Genomic DNA, 24590 nt, shown 5'->3' on the forward strand with positions numbered 1-24590 from the left:
ATGCTGAGGCTGCATAGTGACATAAGTCCTTGTCCACACCTTACAGCTGCCATCGACAATATATAGGGGTTGTATCTCTGGGGTGCACTAGCTTTCACACATGTTGAATGTCAATTTTATCTTTAGCAAGCATCTGTCACGTTTCAGAATACAAAATCCTTTAATAAACGTATAACAGTTGTGATGTAGCCTACTCTGCTCTCTGATTTGTAATGTTTATCCAATTGTAATTTGTATCAAATGCATTATTAAAGTTGCAACATTGTAGTTACTTTCCGCCCACAACCAGTTACATTGTGACGGAGTGTCACTGACTGGCGTATTACAGATGTTTCCTTCCTATTCTGTCAGTGTTGTGTGTTAATGGTGGTGTTGCTGCTGTACAGTGACAACTATTGCCTTTTCGCGAGCTCTGCATCCACTCGCAGCTGGATAAACATTTTGAATTTACAGGTGGTAGATGGATAATTAGCTTGGAAATAGAAAAATGGAAGATGTATTTTAACTAGCTAGGTGTGCAGGCTCTTAAGTCTTCGGGGACACGAATCATCAAAGTAAACGTTAACGGTAAGGACAGCTAGCCAGCTAGCTAACGTTAGCTATCTTACCTCATGTAACCTGCCATGCTTCATTGCCTAGCAGAATGTGATCAAATGTAAATGACCTATTTGTTAACAGTATCGACAAACCTGTGCATTAAATAGCTGACTTGTGTCGTGATTCGGCGCACCGTAATGCTATCAGCTTGCTAGATAGCAACACTGCTAGCTAGCTACTTGATAGCCATCTAGCTGGCTACCATGGTACACGGCAGGGGGGTCTGGTGGAATTTCTGTGCTAAAGAACTAAACCACCTGCTATTCTATTCTCTTCTATTCTCATATATTATGTTATGTTCTAGTATTTCTACTCTTGTATACAAAGTACATTGAAGTCAATTTTCTTTATTGAAATGGAATTTATCCCATCTCTGATGAACCATCAGTCCCCTTCTTCAACAGTGTGTATGGTACCATGTACAGTAGGAGGTGATGAGAATCATGAAGCCAACCCGGCACCTGCTCCTGGTGCTCTGTCCCATGCTTGTCCTGGGCTTCCTCTACTACTCCTCTGGGAGACTGCACCTGAGGGGCTGGGGACAGAAATCACGTAAGTACTGTAAAGCAACTACGGTATAACAAGTCCTAAGTACAGTAGCAACTTAATACCCATGTCCAATCAGCCTGGTTTAACAGGTGATTGTATTACTCATGCTTAGAATCATCAGTCATGATGATGAAGAATGCATTAATGAGCTAATGACATGACTAAATATGGAGGCTGTGAGCCTGTGAGAGCACAGTCAAAATGAAGGGAACAAATCAAATCAAACTTTATTTGTCACATGCGCCGAATACAACAAGTGTAGACCTTACCATGAAATACTTACTTACAAGCCCTTAACCAACAGTGCAGGTCAAGAAGAGTTAAGAAAATATTTACCAAATAAACTAAAGTAAAAAATTATAAAAAGTAACACAATAAAATAACAATATGGAGGCTATACACAAGGGGTACTGGTACCGAGTCAGTGTGCGGGGGTACAGGTTGAGGTAATTTGTACATGTAGGTAGGGGTGAAGTGACTATGCATAGATAATAAACAGCGAGTAGCAGCAGTGTACAAAACAAATGGGGGGTCAATGTAAATAGTCCAGTGGCCATTAAACAGAGTCCAAAGGGAGATAACTCTTGTTTTTATCCACGTATTTCTAGATTTCCTTTTCTCTTCTAATGTGATAATTGATTATAATTTACCAAACTTTGCCTCTTCACCCATCACCACCATGTTTCATTGGAGCAAATGTATATGCAGGTTGTTGTTAAGCACATTCAGCTTCTTACCAGATGGGGGAGCTAAGAGACAGGCTATGTATTTTGGGACTCTGGAAGATGTATATTAGGCATTTTAATATGTAAATAGGCTGCATCACAGATTTGTGCTGAGTGTGCAGCCAATTTAGATTGCAGTGGTGACAACATCTGGATTGAAACCAGAAACCGGACAAGAGGGCCACGTTGGGTACTTAAAACTTTGGAGTTGCAAAACGGTATTTTTCTGAATGACTTTACATTATGCTAATCAAGAATTGATTTGATGTGACTATACTCTATACACTGTCCTTTTCAGTTGTGTTTGTTGTTCCCAGAATGCTTTGAATCTCCAAAGGCTGTTTGTTTGCAGTCATTAGCAATGAACTGACATGTTTTATCACACCATGTAGTTATGCTAAGTAGACACTAGGCAGGTTACCATTGACCCATGAAACAAATAGGTGGGTAAAGGAATACCTAGTCAGTTGCACAACTGAATTTACCTTTATTTAGCCAGGTAGGCTAGTTGAGAACAAGTTCTCATTTGCAACTGCGACCTGGCCAAGATAAAGCGTAGCAATTCGACACATAAAACAACACGAGAGTTACACATGGAATAAACAAAACATACAGTCAATAATACAGTAGAAGAAAAAAAAAGTCTATATACAGTGAGTGCAAATGAGGTAAGATAAGGGCAATAAAGAGGCCATGGTGGCGAAGTAATTACAATATAGCAATTAAACACGGGAATGGTAGATGTGCAGAAGATGAATGTGCAAGTAGAGATACTGGGGTGCAAAGGAACAAGATAAATAAATAAATACAGTATGGGGATGAGGTAGATAGATGGGCTGTTTACAGATGGGCTATGTAGAGGTGCAGTGATCTGTGAGCTGCTCTGACAGCTGGTGCTTAAAGCTAGTGAGGGAGATATGAGTCTCCAGCTTCAGTGATTTTTGCAGTTTGTTCCAGTCATTGGCAGCAGAGAACTGGAAGGAAAGGCGACCAAAGGAGGAATTGGCTTTGGGGATGACTAGTGAGATATACCTGCTGGAGCGCGTGCTACGAGTGGGTGCTGCTATGGTGACCAGTGAGCTGAGATAAGGCGGGGCTTTACCTAGCAGAGACTTGTAGATAACCTGTAGCCAGTGGGTTTGGCGACGAGTATGAAGCGAGGGCCAACCAACGAGAACGTACAGGTTGCAGTGGTGGGTAGTGTATGGGGCTTTGGTGACAAAACGGATGGCACTGTGATAGACTGCATCCAATTTGTTGAGTAGAGTGTTGGAGGCTATTTTATAGATGATATCGCCAAAGTCGAGGATCGGTAGGATGGTCAGTTTTACGAGGGTATGTTTGGCAACATGAGTGAAGGATGCTTTGTTGCGATATAGGAAGCCAATTCTAGATTTAATTGTGGATTGGAGATGCTTAATGTGAGTCTGGAAGGAGAGTTTACAGTCTACCCAGACACCTAGGTATTTGTAGTTGTCCACGTATTCTAAGTCAGAACCGTCCAGAGTAGTGATGCTGGACGGGCGGACAGGTGTGGGCAGTGATCGATTGAATAGCATGCATTTAGTTTTACTTGCATTTAAGAGCAGTTGGAGGCCACGGAAGGAGAGTTGTATGGCATTGAAGCTCGTCTGTAGGTTAGTTAACACAGTGTCCAAAGAGGGATGTCATCTGCGTAGAGGTGGATCAGAGAATCACCAGCAGCAAGAGCGACATCATTGATGTATACAGAGAAGAGAGTCGGCCCGAGAATTGTACCCTGTGGCACCCCCATAGATACTGCCAGAGGTCCGGACAACAGGCCCTCCGATTTGACACACTGAACTCTATCAGAGCAGTAGTTGGTAAACCAGGCGAGGCAATCATTTGAGAAACCAAGGCTGTCGAGTCTGCCAATAAGAATGTGGTGACAGAGTCGAAAGCCTTGGCCAGGTCGATGAATACGGCTGCACAGTAATGTCTCTTATCGATGGCGGTTATGATGTCGTTTAGGACCTTGAGTGTGGCTGAGGTGCACCCATGACCAGCTCTGAAAGCAGATTGCATAGTGGAGAAGGTACGGTGGGATTCGAGATGGTCGGTAATCTGTTTGTTAACTTGGCTTTCGAAGACCTTAGAAAGACAGGGTAGGATAGATATAGGTCTGTAGCAGTTTGGGTCTAGAGTGTCACCCCCTTTGGAGAGGGGGATGACCGCGGCAGCTTTCCAATCTTTGGGAATCTCATACGATACGAAAGAGAGGTTGAACAGGCTAGTAATAGGAGTTGCAACAATTTCGGCAGATAATGTTAGAAAGAGAGGGTCCAGATTGTCTAGCCCAGCTGATTTGTAGGGGTCCAGATTTTGCAGCTCTTTCAGAACATCAGCTGTCTGGATTTGGGTGAAGGAGAAATGGTGGCGGCTTTGGCGGGTTGCTGTGGAGGGTGCCGGGCAGTTGACCGGGGTAGGGGTAGCCAGGTGGAAAGCATGGCCAGCCGTAGAGAAATGCTTATTGAAATTCTCAATTATAGTGGATTTATCGGTGGTAACAGTGTTTCCTAGCCTCTGAGCAGTGGGCAGCTGGGAGGAGGTGCTCTTATTCTCCATGGACTTTACAGTGTCCCAGAACTTTTTTAAGTTTGTACTACAGGATGGAAATCTCTGTTTGAAAAAGCTAGCCTTAGCTTTCCTAACTGCCTGTGTATATTTGTTCCTAACTTCCCTGAAAAGTTGCATATCACGGGGCTATTCGATGCTAATGCAGAACGCCACAGGATGTTTTTGTGCTGGTCAAGGGCAGACAGGTCTGGAGTGAACCAAGGACTATATACACTGCTCAAAAAAATAAAGGGAACACTTAAACAACACAATGTAACTCCAAGTCAATCACACTTCTGTGAAATCAAACTGTCCACTTAGGAAGCAACACTGATTGACAATAAATTTCACATGCTGTTGTGCAAATGGAATAGACAACCGGTGGAAATTATAGGCAATTAGCAAGACACCCCCAATAAAGGAGTGGTTCGGCAGGTGGTGACCAGAGACCGCTTCTCAGTTCTTATGCTTCCTGGCTGATGTTTTGGTGACTTTTTAATGCTGGCGGTGCTTTCACTCTAGTGGTAGCATGAGACGGAGTCTACAACCCACACAGTGGCTCAGGTAGTGCAGCTCATCCAGGATGGCACATCAATGCGAGCTGTGGCAAGAAGGTTTGCTGTGTCTGTCAGCGTAGTGTCCAGAGCATGGAGGCGCTACCAGGAGACAGGCCAGTACATCAGGAGACGTGGAGGAGGCCGTAGGAGGGCAACAACCCAGCAGCAGGACCGCTACCTCCGCCTTTGTGCAAGGAGGAGCAGGAGGAGCACTGCCAGAGCCCTGCAAAATGACCTCCAGCAGGCCACAAATGTGCATGTGTCTGCTCAAACGGTCAGAAACAGACTCCATGAGGGTGGTATGAGGGCCCGACATCCACAGGTGGGAGTTGTGCTTTCAGCCCAACACCGTGCAGGACGTTTGGCATTTGCCAGAGAACACCAAGATTGGCAAATTTGCCACTGGCGCCCTGTGCTCTTCACAGATGAAAGCAGGTTCACACTGAGCACGTGACAGACGTGACAGAGTCTGGAGACGCCGTGGAGAACGTTCTGCTGCCTGCAACATCCTCCAGCATGACCGGTTTGGCGGTGGGTCAGTCATGGTGTGGGGTGGCATTTCTTTGGGGGGCCGCACAGCCCTCCATGTGCTCGCCAGAGGTAGCCTGACTGCCATTAGTTACCAAGATGAGATCCTCAGACCCCTTGTGAGACCATATGCTGGTGCGGTTGGCCCTGGGTTCCTCCTAATGCAAGACAATGCTAGACCTCATGTGGCTGGAGTGTGTCAGCAGTCCCTGCAAGAGGAAGGCATTGATGCTATGGACTGGCCCGCCCGTTCCCCAGACCTGAATCCAATTGAGCACATCTGGGACATCATGTCTCGCTCCATCCACCAACGCCACGTTGCACCACAGACTGTCCAGGAGTTGGCGGATGCTTTAGTCCAGGTCTGGGAGGAGATCCCTCAGGAGACCATCCACCACCTCATCAGGAGCATGCCCAGGCGTTGTAGGGAGGTCATACAGGCACGTGGAGGCCACACACACTACTGAGCCTCATTTTGACTTGTTTTAAGGACATTACATCAAAGTTGGATCAGCCTGTAGTGTGGTTTTCCACTTTAATTTTGAGTGTGACTCCAAATCCAGACCTTCATGGGTTGATAAATTGGATTTCCATTGATTATTTTTGTGTGATTTTGTTGTCAGTACATTCAACTATGTAAAGAAAAAAGTATTTAATAAGATTATTTCATTCATTCAGATCTAGGATGTGTTATTTTAGTGTTCCCTTTATTTTTTTGAGCAGTATATATTCCTAGTTCTACATTTTTTGAATGGGGCATGCTTATTTAAGATATTGAGGGAGGCACTTTTAAAGAATGACCAGGCATCCTCTACTGACAGGATGAGGTCAATGTCATTCCAGGATACCCTGGTCAGGTCGATTTAGAAAGGCCTGCTCGCAGAAATGTTTTGGGGAGCGTTTGACAGTGATGAGGGGTGGTCGGTTTGGTCGCAGACCCATTACGGATGCAGGCAATGAGGCAGTGATCGCTGAGTTCTTGATTGAAAACAGCAGAGGTGTATTTGTAGGGCGAGTTAGTTAGGATGATATCTATGAGGGTGCCTGTGTTTACAGATTTGGGGTTGTACCTGGTAGGTTCATTGATAATTTGTGTGAGATTGAGTGGCGAGAATCTGTCTCCGCACCATGCGCTCTCACCACTGGTGTCCCCCAGGGCTCTGTTCTAGGCCCTCTCCTATTCTCGCTATACACCAAGTCACTTGGCTCTGTCATATCCTCATATGGTCTCTCCTATCATTGCTATGCAGACGACACACAATTAATCTTCTCCTTTCCCCCTTCTGATAACCAGGCGGCGAATCGCATCTCTGCATGTCTGTCAGACATATCAGTGTGGATGACGGATCACCACCTCAAGCTGAACCTCGGCAAGACGGAGCTGCTCTTCCTCCCGGGGAAGGACTGCCCGTTCCATGATCTCGCCATCACGGTTGACAACTCCCTTGTGTCCTCCTCCCAGAGTGCTAAGAACCTTGGCGTGGTCCTGGACAACACCCTGTCGTTCTCCACTAACATCAAGGCGGTGACCCGATCCTGTAGGTTCATGCTCTACAACATTCGCAGAGTACGACCCTGCCTCACACAGGAAGCGGCGCAGGTCCTAATCCAGGCACTTGTCATCTCCCGTCTAGATTACTGCAACTCGCTGTTGGCTGGGCTCCCTGCCTGTGCCATTAAACCCCTACAACTCATCCAGAACGCCGCGGCCCGTCTGGTATTCAACCTTCCCAAGTTCTCTCACGTCACCCCGCTCCTCTGCTCTCTCCACTGGCTTCCAGTTGAAGCTCGCATCCGCTACAAGACCAAGGTGATTGCCTACGGAGCTGTGAAGGGAACGGCACCTCCATACCTTCAGGCTCTGATCAGGCCCTACACCCAAACAAGGGCACATCCACCTCTGGCCTGCTGGCCCCCCTACCTCTGAGGAAGCACAGTTCCCGCTCAGCCCAGTCAAAACTGTTCGCTGCTCTGGCACCCCAATGGTGGAACAAGCTCCCTCACGACGCCAGGACAGCGGAGTCAATCACCACCTTCCGGAGACACCTGAAACCCCACCTCTTTAAGGAATACCTAGGATAGGATAAAGTAATCCTTCTAACCCCCCCCTTAAAAGATTTAGATGCACTATTGTAAAGTGGTTGTTCCACTGGATATCATAAGGTGAATGCACCAATTTGTAAGTCGCTCTGGATAAGAGCGTCTGCTAAATGACTTAAATGTAAATGTAAATGTAATTGAGGGCACCAAGCTTAGATTGTAGGATGGCCGGGGTGTTAAGCATGTCCCAGTTTAGGTCACCTAGTACCACGAGCTCAGAATATAGATGGGGGGCAATCAATTCACATATGGTGTCGAGGTCACAGCTGGGGGCAGAGGGTGGTGTATAGCAAGCGGCAACAGTGAGAGACTTGTTTCTGGAAAGGTGAATTTTTAGAAGTAGAAGCTCAAATTGTTTGGGTACAGACCTGGATAGTAAGACAGAACTCTGCAGGCTATCTCTGCAGTCGATTGCAACACCGCAACCTTTGGCAGTTCTATCTTGTCGGAAAATGTTACAGTTAGGGATGGAGATTTCAGGGTTTTTGGTGGTTTTCCTAAACCAGGATTCAGACACGGCTAAGACATCCGGGTTGGCAGAGTGTGCTAAAGCAGTGAGTAAAACAAACTTAGGGAGTAGGCTTCTAATGTTAAGATGCATGAAACCAAGGCTTTTACTGTTACAGAAGTCAACAAATGAGAGCACCTGGGGAGTGGGAGTGGAGCTAGGCACTGCAGGACCTGGATTAACCTCTACATCACCAGAGGAACAGAGGAGAAGTAGGATAAGGGTACGGCTAAAGGCTACACGAACTGGCCGTCTAGCACGTTCGGAACAGAGAGTAAAAGGAGCAGGTTTCTGGGAACGATAGCATAGATTCAAGGCATAGTGTACAGACAAAGGTAAGGTAGGATGTGAGTACATCGGAGGTAAATCTGGGTATTGAGTAATGATGAGAGAGATATAGTCTCTAGAGACGTTTAAACCAGGTCATGTCATCGCATATGTAGGAGGTGGAACAACATGGTTGGTTAAGACATATTGAGCAGGGCTAGAGGCTCTACAGTGAAATAAGACAGTAATCACTAACCAGGACAGTAATGGACGAGGCATATTGATATTAGAGAGAGGCATGCGTAGCCAAGTGAACATATGGGTCCTGTGAGTGGTTGGGCTGGCTGGGGACACGGCGCCGGGGCTAACAAGCTAGCAGTTTGCAGACCAGGTTAGCAAGCAAGCAGTTAGCAGACCGGGGCAAGCAAGCTAGCAGTTAGCAGACCGGAGCACGCAAGCTAGCAGTTAGCAGACCGGGGCTAGCAAGCTAGCAGTTTTTAGACCGGGGCTAGCAAGTTAGCAGAAGGGCCTTTGGAAGACGTCGCGATGGAGGTAAGTCTGTTTTTGCCTCTTCGTGCGATGACGTCGATAGACCAGTCGTGGATTAGTAGGGTTCCAAGTAGCTCTAGGTAGCTAGCAGACCGCGGTTAGCAGAATGGGCCTTCAGCGGACGTCGCGCCTGAGGGGCCTGTTGGAATCCTCAGGCAGATTATGTCGGTATTCCAGTCGTAGAGGATCGGTGGAGTTCCGTGACCATTACCGGCAGTAGAAGGGGTCCGGATATTGTAGCCCAGGAGTGGGCTTCGGTGGTAGCCCAGGAGCCCTAGCCAGGCTAGCTTCAGGCTAATTGGTGCTTGCTCCGGGATGGAAACGCTAGCCAGGAGTAGTCACCCAGGATTGCGGTTAGCTAGTTGCGAAGATCCAGATGAAAATGTTCAGAGTTTGCGGTAGGAATCCGGGGACATGGAGAGAAAAAAATAGGTCCGTTATGCTCTGGTTTGAGTCACGTTGTACGAACTGGCGAGAGCTTTCCGAGCTAAAGGTTAGCTGATGACCGCTAGCAGTGATTTCCTGACTGATAGCTGGTAGGTAGTTAGCTGGCTAGCTTCAGTTGAGGGATTCCAGATCTGAAGTAAATAGAAATATTTTAGAAAAAAAAACAGATCCACGCCACATTGGGTGAGGCGGGTTGCAGGAGTGTATTTAGAAGTTGAGGTTTAGGAAAATATTTTTAAAAGATATGCGAAGAAAAAGATAGAAAATGATATATACAAGGGACACGACAGGACAAAGACGTCAGACTGCTACGCCATCTGCTAGCTACCTTTTGTGTCCATTATCCTAAGTGGATAATGGAAACACTTCAACCAATTCGTTGCTATTTAGCACTAGTTTTTTTTTAGGTGTGATATCATTACGTCCAGGTGTTTTTATCGACACAAGACAGTTGAATGGAAATGCACCGCAGCAGGCAACTGTCGCATCTATCTTCTATGCGAACTTTCTACATTTCGACCAAAAATCCCTGGACAAGGTAATGGAAACATAGCTAGTGATGAGTAGAACTGGTGCCTCTCCTTCAGTCTATCAAGTGCACACACATCATTTTGTGTATTTTATTTGTGATGGAAAGCTTGAATAACTTAGATTTTTCATGCAATATTGTGTCCGCCGTACTCTTTCAAAGAATAAACACAAGCGGTTTTGGAGTCAAGCATTAGCTACAGTGCTTTCAGAAAGTATTCACACCACTGAGTTTTTTCAAATTTTGTTGTGTTACAAGGTGGGATTAAAATGGATTTATGGATTTCAATTGTAACACTTCTAAGAAATATATGAAAAATAAAACACTAATCAAATCAAATTGTATTGGTAACATACACATATTTAGCAGACGTTATTGCAGGTGTAGCGATATTCTTGTGTTCCTAGCTCCAACAGTGCAGTAATATCTAACAATTCACAACAACACACAAATCTAAAAGTAAAAGAATGGAATTAAGAAATATATAAATATTAGGACCAGCAATATCGGAGTGGCATTGACTAAAATACAGTAGAATAGTATACAGTATGTAAACATTATTAAAGTGACTAGTGTTCCATTTAGAGGTCGACCGATTAATCGGAATGGCCGATTAATTAGGACCGATTTCAAGTTTTCATAACAATCGTAAATCAGTATTTTTGGACGCCGATTTGGCCGAATGTATTAATTTATTATTATTATTATTATTTTGTAACCTTTATTTAACTAGGCAAGTCAGTTAAGAACACATTCTTATTTTCAATGACGGCCTAGGAACGGTGGGTTAACTGCCTTGTTCAGGGGCAGAAAGACAGATTTTTACCTTGTTAGCTCAGGGATTCAATCTTGCAACCTTACGGTTAACTAGTCCAACGCTCTAACCACCTGCTTTACATTGCACTCCACGAGGAGCCTGCCTGTTACGCGAATGCAGTAAGGTAAGTTGCTAGCTAGCATTAAACTTATCTTATAAAAAACAATCAATCAATCATAATCACTAGTTAACTACACATGGTTGATGATATTACTAGTTTATCTAGCCTGTCCTGCCTTGCATATAATCGCTTAGGTACACGTTGCTCCAACCATAAACATCAATGCCTTTCTTAAAATCAATACACAAGTATATATTTTTAAACCTGCATATTTAGTTAATATTGCCTGCTAACATGAATTTCTTTTAACTAGGGAAAATATGTCACTTCTCTTGCAAACAGAGTCAGGGTATATGCAGCAGTTTGGGCCGCCTGGCTCGTTGCGAACTGTGAAGACTATTTCTTCCTAACAAAGACAGCCGACTTCGCCAAACGGGGATGATTTAACAAAAGTTCATTTGCGAAAAAAGCACAATCGTTGCACGACTGTACCTAACCATAAACATCAATGCCTTTCTTAAAATCAATACTCAGAAGTATATATTTTTAAACCTGCATATTTAGCTAAATGAAATCCAGGTTAGCAGGCAATATTAACCAGGTGAAATTGTGTCATTTTGCGTTCATTGCACGCAGTCAGGGTATATGCAACACTTTGGGTAATTTGTCAGAATTTTACGTAATTATGACATAACACTGAAGAATGTTGTGCAATGTAACAGGAATAATGTTTTGTTTTCGAGATGATAGTTTCCGGATTCGACCATATTAATGACCTAAGGCTCGTATTTCTGTGTGTTATTATGTTATAATTAAGTCTATGATTTGATAGAGCAGTCTGACTGAGCGATGGTAGGCAGCAGCAGGCTCGTAAGCATTCATTCAAAATAGCACTTTCGTGCGTTTTGCCAGCAGCCCTTCGCAATGCATTGCGCTGTTTATGACTTCAAGCCTATCAGCTCCCAAGATTAGGCTGGTGTAACCCATGTGAAATGGCTAGCTAGTTAGCCGGTTGCGCGCTAATAACGTTTCAAACGTCACTCGCTCTGAGACTTGGAGTCGTTTTTTCCCTTCCTCTACATGGGTAACGCTGCTTCGAGGGTGGCTGTTGTCGATGTGTTCCTGGTTCGAGCCCAGGTAGAGGCGAGGAGAGGGACGGAAGCTATACTGTTACACTGGCAATACCAAAGTGCCTATAAGAACATCCAATAGTCAAAGGTATATGAAATACAAATCATATAGAGAGAAATAGTCCTATAATTCCTATAATAACTACAACCTAAAACACTTTACCTGGGAATATTGAAGACTCATGTTAAAAGGAACTACCAGCTTTCATATGTTCTCATGTTCTGAGCAAGGAACTTAAACGTTAGCTTTTTTACATGGCACATATTGCACTTTTATGTTTTTGCATTATTTAAATCAAATTGAACATGTTTCATTATTTATTTGAGGCTAAATTGATTTTATTGATGTATTATATTAAGGTAAAATAAGTGTTCATTCAGGATTGTTGTAATTGTCATTATGACAAATAAATAATTTTGGAAAAAATCGTCCGATTAATCGGTAGCGGCTTTTTTGGGTCCTCCAATAATCGGTATCGGTATTGGTGTTGAACAATCATAATCGGTCGACCTCTAGTTCCATTATTAACCTGTTATGGCTAGGGGGCAGTATTTTCACGGCCGGATAAAAAAACGTACCCGATTTAATCTGATTATTACTCCTGCCCAGAAACTAGAATATGCATATAATTATTAGCTTTGGATAGAAAACACTCAAAAGTTTCTAAAACTGTTTGAATGGTGTCTGTGAGTATAACAGAACTCATTTGGCAGGCCAAAACCTGAGAAGATTCCTTACAGGAAGTGCCCTGTCTGACCATTTCTTGCACTTCTTGATTATCTCTATCCAATACAGGGGATCTCTGCTGTTACGTGACACTTCCTACGGCTCCCATGGGCTCTCAGAAGGCGGCAAAAAGCTGAATCGTGGCTTTGCAGGCTCTGGCTGAAAAAAAGTAGCGCGTTTGGATAGTGGCTGGTCACAGTACTGTGAGTCTCAGGCTCGTGCACGAGCCATGCTTTTATTTTCTCTCTCTTTGTACGTATACACGCTTTCCCGGTCGGAATATTATCGCTTTTTTTACGAGAAAAATGGCATAAAAATTGATTTTAAACAGCGGTTGACATGCTTCGAAGTACGGTAATGGAATATTTAGACATTTTTTGTCACGAAATGCGCCGTGCTCGTGACCCTTATTTACACTTCGGATAGTGTCTTGAACGCACGAACAAAACGCCGCTATTTGGATATAACAATGGATTATTTTGAACCAAACCAACATTTGTTATTGAAGTAGCAGTCCTGGGAGTGCATTCTGATGAAGAACACCAAAGGTAATCAAACTTTTCTAATAGTAAATCGGAGTTTGGTCAGGGCTAAACTTGGTGGGTGTCTAAATAGCTAGCCGTGATGGCTGGGCTATCTACTCAGAATATTGCAAAATGTGCTTTCACCGAAAAGCTATTTTAAAATCGGACACCTCGATTGCACAAAGGAGTTCTGTATCTATAATTCTTAAAATAATTGTTATGTTTTTTGTGAACGTTTATCGTGAGTAATTTAGTAAATTCACCGGAGGTTTGCTAGTTCTGAACGTCACATGCTAATGTAAAAAGCTGTTTTTTGATATAAATATGAACTTGATTGAACAAAACATGCATGTATTGTATAACATAATGTCCTAGGTGTGTCATCTGATGAAGATCATCAAAGGTTAGTGCTGCATTTAGCTGTGGTTTTGTTTTTTGTGACATTATATGCTAGCTTGAAAAATGGGTGTCTGATTATTTCTGGCTGGGTACTCTGCTGACATAATCTAATGTTTTGCTTTCGCTGTAAAGCCTTTTTGAAATCGGACAGTGTGGTTAGATAAAGGACAGTCTTGTCTTTAAAATGCTGTAAAATAGTCATATGTTTGAAAAATGGAAGTTTTTGTATTTTTGAGGAATTAGTAATTCGCGCCACGCCTATCATTGGATATTGGAGCAGGTGTTCCGCTAGCGGAACGTCTAGATGTAAGAGGTTAAAGTGGCCAGTGATTCCATGTCTACGTATATAGGGCAGCAGCCTCTAAGGTGCAGGATTGAGTAACTGTGTGGAAGCTGCCTAGTGATGGCTATTTAACAGTCTGATGGCCTTCGTCATCACACTGTCTGTGTGGGTGGACCATTTCAGATTGTCAGTGATATGTACGACGAGGAACTTGAAACTTTCCACCTTCGCCATGCTTCTCTCCACTGTTTCCTGAAGTCCACGATCAGCTCATTTGTTTTGTTGACGTTGAGGGAGAGGTTATTTTTCTGGCACCACTCTGCCAGGGCCCTTACCTCCTCCCTGTAGGCTGTCTCGTCATTGTTGGTAATCAGGCTTACTACTGTTGTGTCATCTGCAAACTTGATGATTGAGTTGTAGGCATGCGTAGCCACCCAGTCATGGGTGAACAGGGAGTACAGGAGGGGGCTGAGCACACACCCTTGAGGGGCCCCTGTGTTGAGATTCATCAAAGCGTAGGTGTTGTTTCCTGCCTTCACCACCTTGGAATGGCCCATCAAGGAAGTCCAGGACCCAGTTGCACAGGGCGGGGTTCAGACCCAGGGCTTCGAGCTTATTGATGAGCTTCGAGGGTACCATGGTGTTGAAAACTGAGCTAGAGTCAATGAACAGCATTCTGACGTAGGTATTCCGCTTGTCCAGATGGGATAGTGCAGTGTACAGTGTGATGGCGATTGCATCGTTTGTGGATCTATTGGGGTGGTAAGCAAATTGAAGTGGGTCTATGGTGTCAGGTAAGGTGGAGGTGACATGATCCTTAACTAGCCTCTCAAAGCACTTCATGATGACATAAGTCAGTGCTACAGGGCGATAGTCATTTAGTTCAGTTACCTTTGCTTTCTTGGGTACAGGAACAATGGCAGACATCTTGAAGCAAGTGGGGACAGCAGACTGGGATAGGGAGGGATTGTCCATAAACACTCCAGCCAGCTGGTCTGCGCATGCTCTGAGGACGCGGCTCGGGATGTCGTCTGGGCCGGCAGCCTTGGGAAGGTTAACGCGCTTAAATGCCTTACTCACGTCGCCATGGAGAACGAGAGCCCACAGACCTTGGGAGCGGGCCGCGTCGGTGGCACTGTATTAACCTCAAAGCGGGCAAAGAAGATATTTAGCTTGTCCGGGAGCAAGACGTCGGTGTCCGTGACGTGGCTGGTTTTCCTTATGTAATCCGTGATTGTCTGTAGACCCTGCCACATATGTCTCGTGTCTGAGCCATTGAATTGCGACTCCACTTTGTCTCTATACTGACACTTTGTCTGTTTGATTGCTTTACTGAGTGAATAACTACACTGTATTCTGCCGTATTCCCAGTCACTTTGCCATGGTTAAATGCCATGGTTAAATGCGGTGGTTCACGCTTTCAGTCTGCGCTTTCAGTAATATACAGTATCTTGATTACAGAAGTATTCACCCCCAGAGTCAATACATGCTTTGCACACCTGGATTGTACAATATTTGCACAATATTCTTTAAAAAAATATTCAAGCTCTGTCATGTTGTTTGTTGATCATTTCTAGACAGTCATTTTCAAGTCTTGCAATTGATTTTCAAGACAATTTAAATCAAAACTGTAACTAAGCCACTCAGGATCATCTTGATAAGTATATATTTGGCCTTGTGTTTTCGGTTATTGTCCTGCTGAAAGGTGAATTTGTCTTCCAGTGTTGGTTGGAAAGCAGACTGAACCAGGTTTTCCTCAAGGATTTTGCCTGTGTTTAGCTCTATTCTGTTTATTTGTATCCTTAAGAAAACTCCTTAGTCCTTGCCTTTGACAAGGATACCCATAACATGATGCAGCCACCACCATGCTTGAAAATATGAAGTGGTTCTCAGTGATGTCTTGTGTTGGATTTTTCCCAAACATAACGCTTTGTATTCAGGACATAAAGTGAATGTATTTGCCACATTTTTGTTTTTGTTTTACTTTAGTGCCTTATTGCAAATAGGGTGCATGTTTTGGAAAAATTTTATTCTGTACAGGCTTCCTTCTTTTCACTCTGTCATTTAGGTTAGTATTGTGGAGTAACTACAATGTTGTTGCTCCATCCTCACTTTTCTCCTATCACAGCCATTGAACTCTGCAACTGTTTTAGATTCCCCATTGGCCTCATGGTGAAATCCCTGAGTGGTTTTCTTCCTGTCCGGCAACTGAATTAAGAAGAATGCCTGTATCTTTGTAGTGACTGGGTGTATTGATACATCAGCCAAAGTGTAATTAATAACTTCACCAAGCTCAAAGGGATATTCAGTCTGTTTTTTTATTTTTACCCCTCTACCAATAGGTGCCCTTCTTTGCAAGGCATTGGTAAGCCTTCCTGGTCTTTGTGGTTGAATCTGTGTTTGAAGTTCACTGCTCGACTAAGGGACCTAACGGATAATTGTATGTGTGGGGTACAGAGATGAGGTAGTCATTCAAAAATCATGTAAAAATACACTATTATTGTACACAGAGTCAATGCAACGTATTATGTGATTTGTTAAGCACATGTTTACTCCTGAACTAATTTAGGCTTGCCATAACAAAGAGGTTGAATACTTATTGACTCAAGACATTTCAGATTTTAATTTTTTATTAATTTGTAAAAATGTCTTAAATCATAATTTCACTTTGACATTAAGAGGTATTATGTATATGCCAGTGACACAAAATATAACATTTGATCAATTTTAAATATAGTCTGTAACACAATAAAATTTGGAAAAAGTCAAGGGGTGTGAATACTTTCTGCAGATACTATATCTAGCTTCAAACAGATTCAACTTGATTCACTGAACCATTCAATGACATTTGTCTCAGGGTTAAAAAGCTGTTGGAAAATATTTTGCTTTGGTGTGCTCCACTGAACATAACCTGGGTGTCTTTATTGTAAAGTTTCTAGTTGGTACTGTTGGTGGTACAGGGCAATGTTTTCTCTTTGCTGTCTTTCACCTGTCGTTCATTTGTACCGTCACATTCTCCAATGAAGACATTCTGGGGGTTACCGTACACAAACCTGTCAATGCTTCACTTGGCTCAGTAAACACAAAATGACTGTGTGTACATCCCAAATGGCACCCTATTCCCTATATATTGCACTACTTTTGACCAGGGCCCTGGTCATGTCTTTACCTCAACCTAAATTTTCTCTTTGGCAAGGCTCATTTTCAAATAATGATTATACCGTTAAATAATATTATTCCAGCCTGAGCTTTTCTGTGTAATAAAACAATGGTTCAACTTTATTCCTATGCAATTACAGGAATAGGCTAACAACATACAGTAAGTAGTACAGCGTTACTACACAGGTATAGAGCATTAAAACATTAACTGTTTTGTTGAGTTTCATTTTTAAGGACACCCTATACCTCCATGGTCGTTTTTAAAGTTACATGTTTAGGCTACATGAGAAACAAGAACAACAATACTCTTCTCTTTCATTCTATTTTCCCCCTCCTCTCAGTCTGTCAACTAGCACTCAAGTTCTGTGAAAATACACATTTCAAAGCAGAAAATTATTCTTGTACCTCAGGCATATCAGCATTTGCTAGCAATTTTGGAGAGATGTTTGTTCACCGATCTTCACAGATGAAGATTGTGTTTCATTAAAGGGATGGCGGAGCCGAGCGTAATTCTGGACAGCTGCCTGTTCTTAGCCAACCTGAGTCCAGGCTTGATTTGAAAATAGACCATTATGTAAAAACGAAGTAAACGTTTAGAGATGAGTGCATTTAACCTTTCTCCGAGTCTTTAAGCTTTTTGGCAGACAAGCCAAAGAAACAAAGTTGAGCAGGCTGACCCAGCTGTAGCCTAACTTCCTCAAACAACAGATCTTGTGAGAGCAACTCGACAACCTCACAATCCCTCTCCTGATTTTATGGTACATGTACGCCAACCCCTATTTTGTTCTAGCAGCTTGTTCTACAACCCACTACTAGGCCACATTCCAAGCCAGGCCACAATCACTGCCAGGTCATCATGTTATGTGAGGTTCTAAATCAACTAAACGTAATTTAGGCTTCTAAGTCTTGAGTGAATTCTTGGCCCCAACGTGTAATGGTTGCGTGTCAGAGATAAACACTAGGCAAGCCCTGGAACTGTTGTCAGAGGACAGACTAGGGTCCCCCAGCAACATCATAATTCACATGGGCACAAATGGCCTGAGGGCCCAGCAGGAAAGGATGGCAACAGCACTCAAGGGAGTGATTGAAAATACTTCTTCTCCACCCTGCTACCACGAACAGACTTTCACTCTGCCACCATACAGCGGGTGAATGCAAGCATTTTGCGAAACTGTGCCTCAAAACCTAATGTCTACCTGGCCCACCACTCCACCCTGAACTTGGAAAAGCCTTGTCGACCAGGTCCACCTCTACAAGGCAGCAATCCCAATTTTTGTCAGAACCCTGAAGGACTTCACCCTCAACCGTAGCCCCAGCACCTCACACAGGAGCAACAGAGCAACGGACACCCCGCCCAGACCACCGAGACCCCCTCTCAGACCAGCAAGACCTCCTCCCGAAGGACCTGCACCGAGAGAACCCACGCCAAGAGGACCTACACCCAGACCACAGCATCACCAGCCACACCCCTACCAGCTAAGACCACCCCAAGCAAACCCTGGCCACACCCTATATAGGCCCCCCCCCCATATGAGACCCAGACTTCATCAAAGAAATTGGAAATACAGACAGTGTCATCCTACAAGAAACATGGTATAAAGGAGACGGACCTGCTGGTTCCCCTCTAGGTTACAGAGAGCTGGAAGTCCCATACACCAAACTACCAGGTGTGAAACAGAGAAGAGACTCAGGAGGTATGCTAATTTGGTATAGAGTGGGTTAGGTCTGCTCTATTAAAAAAACAGGAACATTTTACGTCTGGCTAGAAATTAGTGAGGACATTATCTCAACAGAGAAAAATGTCCTCATGTAAAATGTCCTTGTGTGTTACCTATATCCCCCCAATAGACTCCCCATACTTTAACGATGACAGCTTCTCCATCCTAGAGGCGGAGATCAACAATTTTCAGGCCCAGGGACATGTACTAGTCTGTGGCTACCTAAATGCCAGAACTGTACAATAACCTGACACCCTCAGCACACCGGGGGACAAAAACCTACCTGGAGGTGACAGCATTCCCTCCCCCATATGCCCCCCTAGACACAACTATGACAACATAACCAACAAAAACGGGTCACAACTCCTGCAGCTCTGTTGGATGCTGGGTATGTACATAGTCAATGGTAGGCTTCGAGGGGACTCCTATGGTAGGTACACCTATAGCTCATCTCTTGGCAGTAGTACTGTAGACTACTTTATCACTGACCTCAACCCAGAGTCTCTTAGAGCATTCACAGTCAGTCCACTGACACCCCTATCAGATCACAGCAAAATCACACTCTACTTGAACAGAGCTATGCTCAATCATGAGGCATCAAAGCTGAAGGAACTGAATAATATTAAGAAATGCTATAAATGGAAGGAAAATGGTGTGGAAACCTACCAAAAAACATTTAGGCAACAACAAATTCAATCCCTTCTAGACAATTTCCTGGATAAAAGGTTTCAATGGAATAATGAAGGTGTAAACTTGGCAGTAGAAAACCTAAACCGTATATTTCACCTCTCAGCTTCTATATCAAATCTAAACATTTCAAGCAGACAACCTAAGAATATGAACAACAATGACAAATGGTTTGATGAAGAATGCAAAAACTGTCACGCCCTGATCTGTTTCACCTGTCCTTGTGCTTGTCTCCACCCCCTTCAGGTGTCGCCCATCTTCCCCACTTATCGTCTGGGTATTTATACCTGTGTTTTCTGTCTGTCTGTGCCAGTTCGTCTTGTTTGTTCAAGCCAATCAGCGTTTTTTGTCTCAGCTCCTGCGGTGTCCTGTTTCTCTTTTCTCACCCTCCTGGTTTTGACCCTTGCCTGTCTTGACTCCGAGCCCGTCTGCCTTACCACTCTGCCTGACCCTGAGCCTGCCTGCTGTCCTGTACTTTGCTCCTACTCTTGATTATCGACCCCTGCCTGCCTTGACCTGTCGTTTGCGTGCCCCTGTTGTTATGTTAAACATTGTTACTTCACACAGGCTGCACTTGGGTCTTACCATGATACCTGATAGTATGAACTAGCCATCACTGACCCAGCAGACTTGGACCAGCTCCGCAACGCCATCTCCTCCCAAGGAGCCACCATTGGTAGGCACGAGGAGTTTCTTCGCGGTCTGATGGAAGGGTTCCAGGCTGTGGCCGAACGTCATGACCTAGCCTTGGACGCATTGCAGGAGCAATTCCGTGGGTTGCCTACCACGACGGTAACCTCCCAGCCCCTCTGTAACCCGGCTGGTAGCAGCGCCATCACCCCGCTTACCCCTCCCAGAGCGCTACGATGGAGACTCCAGAACCTGCCGGGCCTTTCTCTCCCAGTGCTCCCTCTTTTTTGAGCTACAGCCTTCTTCGTTCCCCTCGGACCACTCGAAGATAGCGTACATTATTACGCTCATGTCCGGGAGGGCACTTGCCTGGCCACGGCGGTGTGGGAGCAAGAATCCGCCGTCTGCCTCAGTCTGGAGGTATTCGTGGCGGAGGTGACAAAAGTTTTCGAGGCTCCGGTGTCCAGGAGAGAGGCTGCCCGGAAGTTACTCCAGCTTCGGAAGGACACCCTCAGTGTGGCAGACTATGCGGTGGAGTTCTACACTCAACCCCTCTCCATTCCCATGGGTGTATGAGCGCTGGATGGGTCAACCACCAGACCACCCCCGTCAACCTATGAGTGTTGGAACCACAGCAAGACGATCCAATTCCTGCTGGTTGAGTCTCCACAGATTTCCGTGGTATTGGGATTTTCTTGGCTCCAACGACACAATCCCTCCATTGACTGGACTATTGGTGCCATCGTGGACTGGAGCCCGTCCTGCCACACTCATTTCCTGAAGTCAGCTCTACCTGCCCCAGGATGTCTTCCTGGGTGCTTGGAAATTGCCCCGGACCTCTCCGCCAGGTCCGCGGAGTACCAGGACCTCCGGGAGGGGTTCAGTAAGACCCGGGCCACTTCATTTCCGCAGCACCGACAGGTATCCAAGAAGGTCAAGCCTGAGGCGCTGGCACGCCACTATAGTGCCGCGGCTACACCCCTGGAAGCCGAGACTTTTCGTCTCTGGTTCCGTGCTCGCGCGTTATGCCTTTGGATAAGTGATCTGTACGCACGAACAAAACGGAGGTATTTGTACATAAATATGGATTATTTCGAACAAAAACAACATTTATTGTGGAAGTAGCAGTCCTGGGAGTGTATTCTGACGAAGATCAGCAAAGGTAAGAGAATATTTCTAATACTAATTCTGAGTTTAGGTTGCCCCGAACTTGGCAGGTGTCTGAATAGCTCACCGTGATGGCTGAGCTATGTACTCAGAATATTGAAAAATGTGCTTTCTCCGTAAAGCTATTTTAAAATCTGACACAGCGGTTGCATCCAGGGGTAGTCTATCTATAATTCTTAAAATAATTGTTATATATTTTGTCAACGTTTATGATGAGTATTTTTGTAAATTGATGTGCACATTCACCAGACGTTTTAGTGGGAATACATTTTCTGAACATCACGTGCCAATGTAAAATGCTGTTTTTGGATATAAATATGAACTTTATCGAACAAAACATACATGTATTGTGTAACATAATGTCCTAGGAGTGTCATCTGATGAAGATTGTCAAAGGTTAGTGCTTCATTTAGCTGTGTTTTGGGTTTTATTGACATGTCTTTGCTTGGAAAATGGCTGGTTCATCTAACCACACTGTCCGATTTCAAAAAGGCTTTACAACGAAAGCAAAACATTAGATTATGTCAGCAGAGTACCCAGCCAGAAATAATCAGACACCCATTTTTCAAGCTAGCATATAATGTCACAAAAACCCAGAAGACAGCTAAATGCAGCACTAACCTTTGATGATCTTCATCAGATGACACACCTAGGACATTATGTTATACAATACATGCATGTTTTGTTCAATCAAGTTCATATTTATATCAAAAACCAGCTTTTTACATTAGCATGTGACGTTCAGAACTAGCATACCCCCCGCAAACTTCCGGGGAATTTACTAACAATGTACTAAATTACTCACGATAAACGTTCACAAAAAACATAACAATTATTTTAAGAATTATAGATACAGAACTCCTTTGTGCAATCGAGGTGTCCGATTTTAAAATAGCTTTTTGGTGAAAGCACATTTTGCAATATTCTCAGTAGATAGCCCTGCCATCACGGCTAGCCATTTAGACACCCACCAAGTTTAGCCCTGACCAAAGTCAGATTTACTATTACAAAAGTTTGATTACCTTCGTTGTCTTCGTCAGAATGCACTCCCAGGACTGCTACTTCAATAACAAATGTTGGTTTGGTCCAAAATAATCCATCGTTATATCCAAATAGCGGCGTTTTGTTTGTGCATTCCAGACACTATCCGAAATGGTAAATCAGGGTCACGAGCATGGCGCAATTTGTGACAAAAAAATTCTAAATATTCCATTACCGTACTTCGAAGCATGTCAACCGCTGTTTAAAATCCATTTTTATGCCATTTTTCTCGTAAAAAAGCGATAATATTCCGACCGGGAATCTCCATTTAGGTAAACAGAGGAAAGAAAACAAAGCATTCGGTCGACGCGGGCACGTGCCTGAGTCTCACAGTACTGTAACCAGCCACTACCCAAACACGCTACTTTTTTTCAGCCAGAGCCTGCAAAGCCACGATTCAGCTTTTTGCCGCCTTCTGAGAGCCCATGTGAGCCGTAGGAAGTGTCACGTAACAGCAGAGATCCTTTGTAATGGATAGAGATGGCAAAGAAGGCCAAGAAATGGTCAGACAGGGTACTTCCTGTACAGAATCTTCTCAGGTTTTGACCTGCCATTTGAGTTCTGTTATACTCACAGACACCATTCAAACAGTTTTAGAAACTTTGGAGTGTTTTCTATCCAAAGCCAATACTTATATGCATATTCTAGTTACTGGGCAGGAGTAGTAACCAGATTAAATCGGGTACGTTTTTTATCCAGCCGTGTCAATACTGCCCCCTAGCCCTAACAGGTTAAATACTTGAAAACACAAAAACAACAAACCGTGACGCAGAGAAGAAAACACACTACTCAAAATATAGTCACCCAGAAAACACAAGTGGGACAAACATCAACTTTAATATGGCCTCCAATTAGAGCCAATGACAACCGGCTGCCTCTAATTGGAGGTAATGCCAAACAAAACCCAACCTAGAAACTAGAAACTAAACATAGAAATACAAAAACGGACAAACACCCCCGTGTCACGCCCTGACCTACTCTACCATAGAAAATAACATCTTACTATGGTCAGGACGTGACAACTTCAAAAAAGCTTTAGACTCAATTTGGCATGAGGGTCTGCTATACAAATTGATGGAGAGTGGTGTTTGGGGAAAACATAGATAATTTAAAATCCATGTACACAAACAAGTGTGAGGTTAAAACTGGCAAAAAACACATTTCTTTCCACAGGGCCAAGGGGTGAGACAGGGATGCAGCTTAAGCCCCACCCTCTTCAACATATATATCAATGAATTGGCAAGGGCACTAGAACAGTCTGCAGCACCCGGCCTCACCCAACTAGAATCTGAAGTCAAATGTCTACTGTTTAGTGATGATATGGTGCTTCTGTCCCCAACCAAGGAGGGCCTACAGCAGCACCTAGATATTCTGCACAGATTGTCAGACCTGGGCCCTGACAGGAAATCGAAGTAAGAAAAAAAATGTTGGTGTTCCAAAAAAGGTCCAGATGCCAGGACCACAAATCCAAATACCATCTAGACATAGTTGCCCTAGAGCACACAAAAAACTAAACATACCTCAGCCTAAACATCAGCGCCACAGGTAACTTCCACAAAGCTGTGAACAATCTGATAGACAAGGCAAGAAGGATCTTCTATGCCATCGAAAGGAACATAAAATTCAACATACCAATTAGAATCTGGCAAAAAATACTTGAATCAGTTATAGAACCCATTGCCCTTTATGGTTGTGAGGTCTGGGGTCCGCTCACCAACCAAGAATTCACAAAATGGGACAAACAAATTGAGACTCAGCATGTGTAATGAACACGAGGGAGACAGAGAGCTGGTTTCAAGCACAGAGCGCAGCAGGTTTTTAATGAAAGGAACCTTAGGAGTAGGCAGGTAGCTGGGTCCAGGGGCAGGCAGAAGGTCATACACGGTAGGTCCACAAATGGCAACAGTACAGGCAGGGAATAGGCAAAAGGCGTTGTGAGTGAGGCAGGCAAAACCTATCATGGACGGGAAAAAACAGCGCTCCGAAAAAGTGTCTCAAAAACAAACAATACCTCACAGTAATGGGGTGCAAGGAACTGAACTAAATAGTGTGGGATGATGATATGCAGGTGTGTGAACAGGTGATTCGAATTCCGGTGATTGGGATCTGGAGAGTGAGCTGGAAAGTGGGCTGTGTTCCAGGGATCTAAGTGTTTGGGAGTGTGAGTTGGACGCAGACATTACAGCATGCAGAATTCTGCAAATTCTGCAAAACACCAAATAATGCATGCATAGCAGAATTAGGCTGATACCCGCTAATTATCAAAATCCATAAAAGAGCGGGAAAATTCTACAACTACCTAAAAGGAAGCGAT

At 44.1% G+C, this 24590-nt stretch overlaps 1 protein-coding gene across 5 annotated transcripts in view; it reads left to right on the forward strand.

Annotated features, from left to right (window-relative positions):
* Positions 1-311: 311 nt before the first annotated feature.
* Positions 312-24590, forward strand: part of LOC106560340 (CMP-N-acetylneuraminate-beta-1,4-galactoside alpha-2,3-sialyltransferase) — an 86042-nt gene continuing 61763 nt past the window's right edge. For 3 of the 5 annotated variants that reach the window (XM_014123174.2, XM_045687742.1, XM_045687743.1), the window contains exons 1-2: positions 328-567; positions 986-1149. In XM_014123174.2, the coding sequence (XP_013978649.2) occupies positions 1032-1149 (118 nt within the window). In that variant the 5' untranslated portion in view covers positions 328-567; positions 986-1031. Of the gene's footprint in view, positions 568-985; positions 1150-24590 lie in introns of all 5 variants that reach the window. The other 2 variants (XM_014123173.2, XM_014123175.2) reach the window with 2 other exon arrangements.

Source organism: Salmo salar, chromosome ssa10, assembly GCF_905237065.1.
Source record: "Salmo salar chromosome ssa10, Ssal_v3.1, whole genome shotgun sequence".
Classification (NCBI taxonomy): Eukaryota; Metazoa; Chordata; class Actinopteri; order Salmoniformes; family Salmonidae; genus Salmo; species Salmo salar.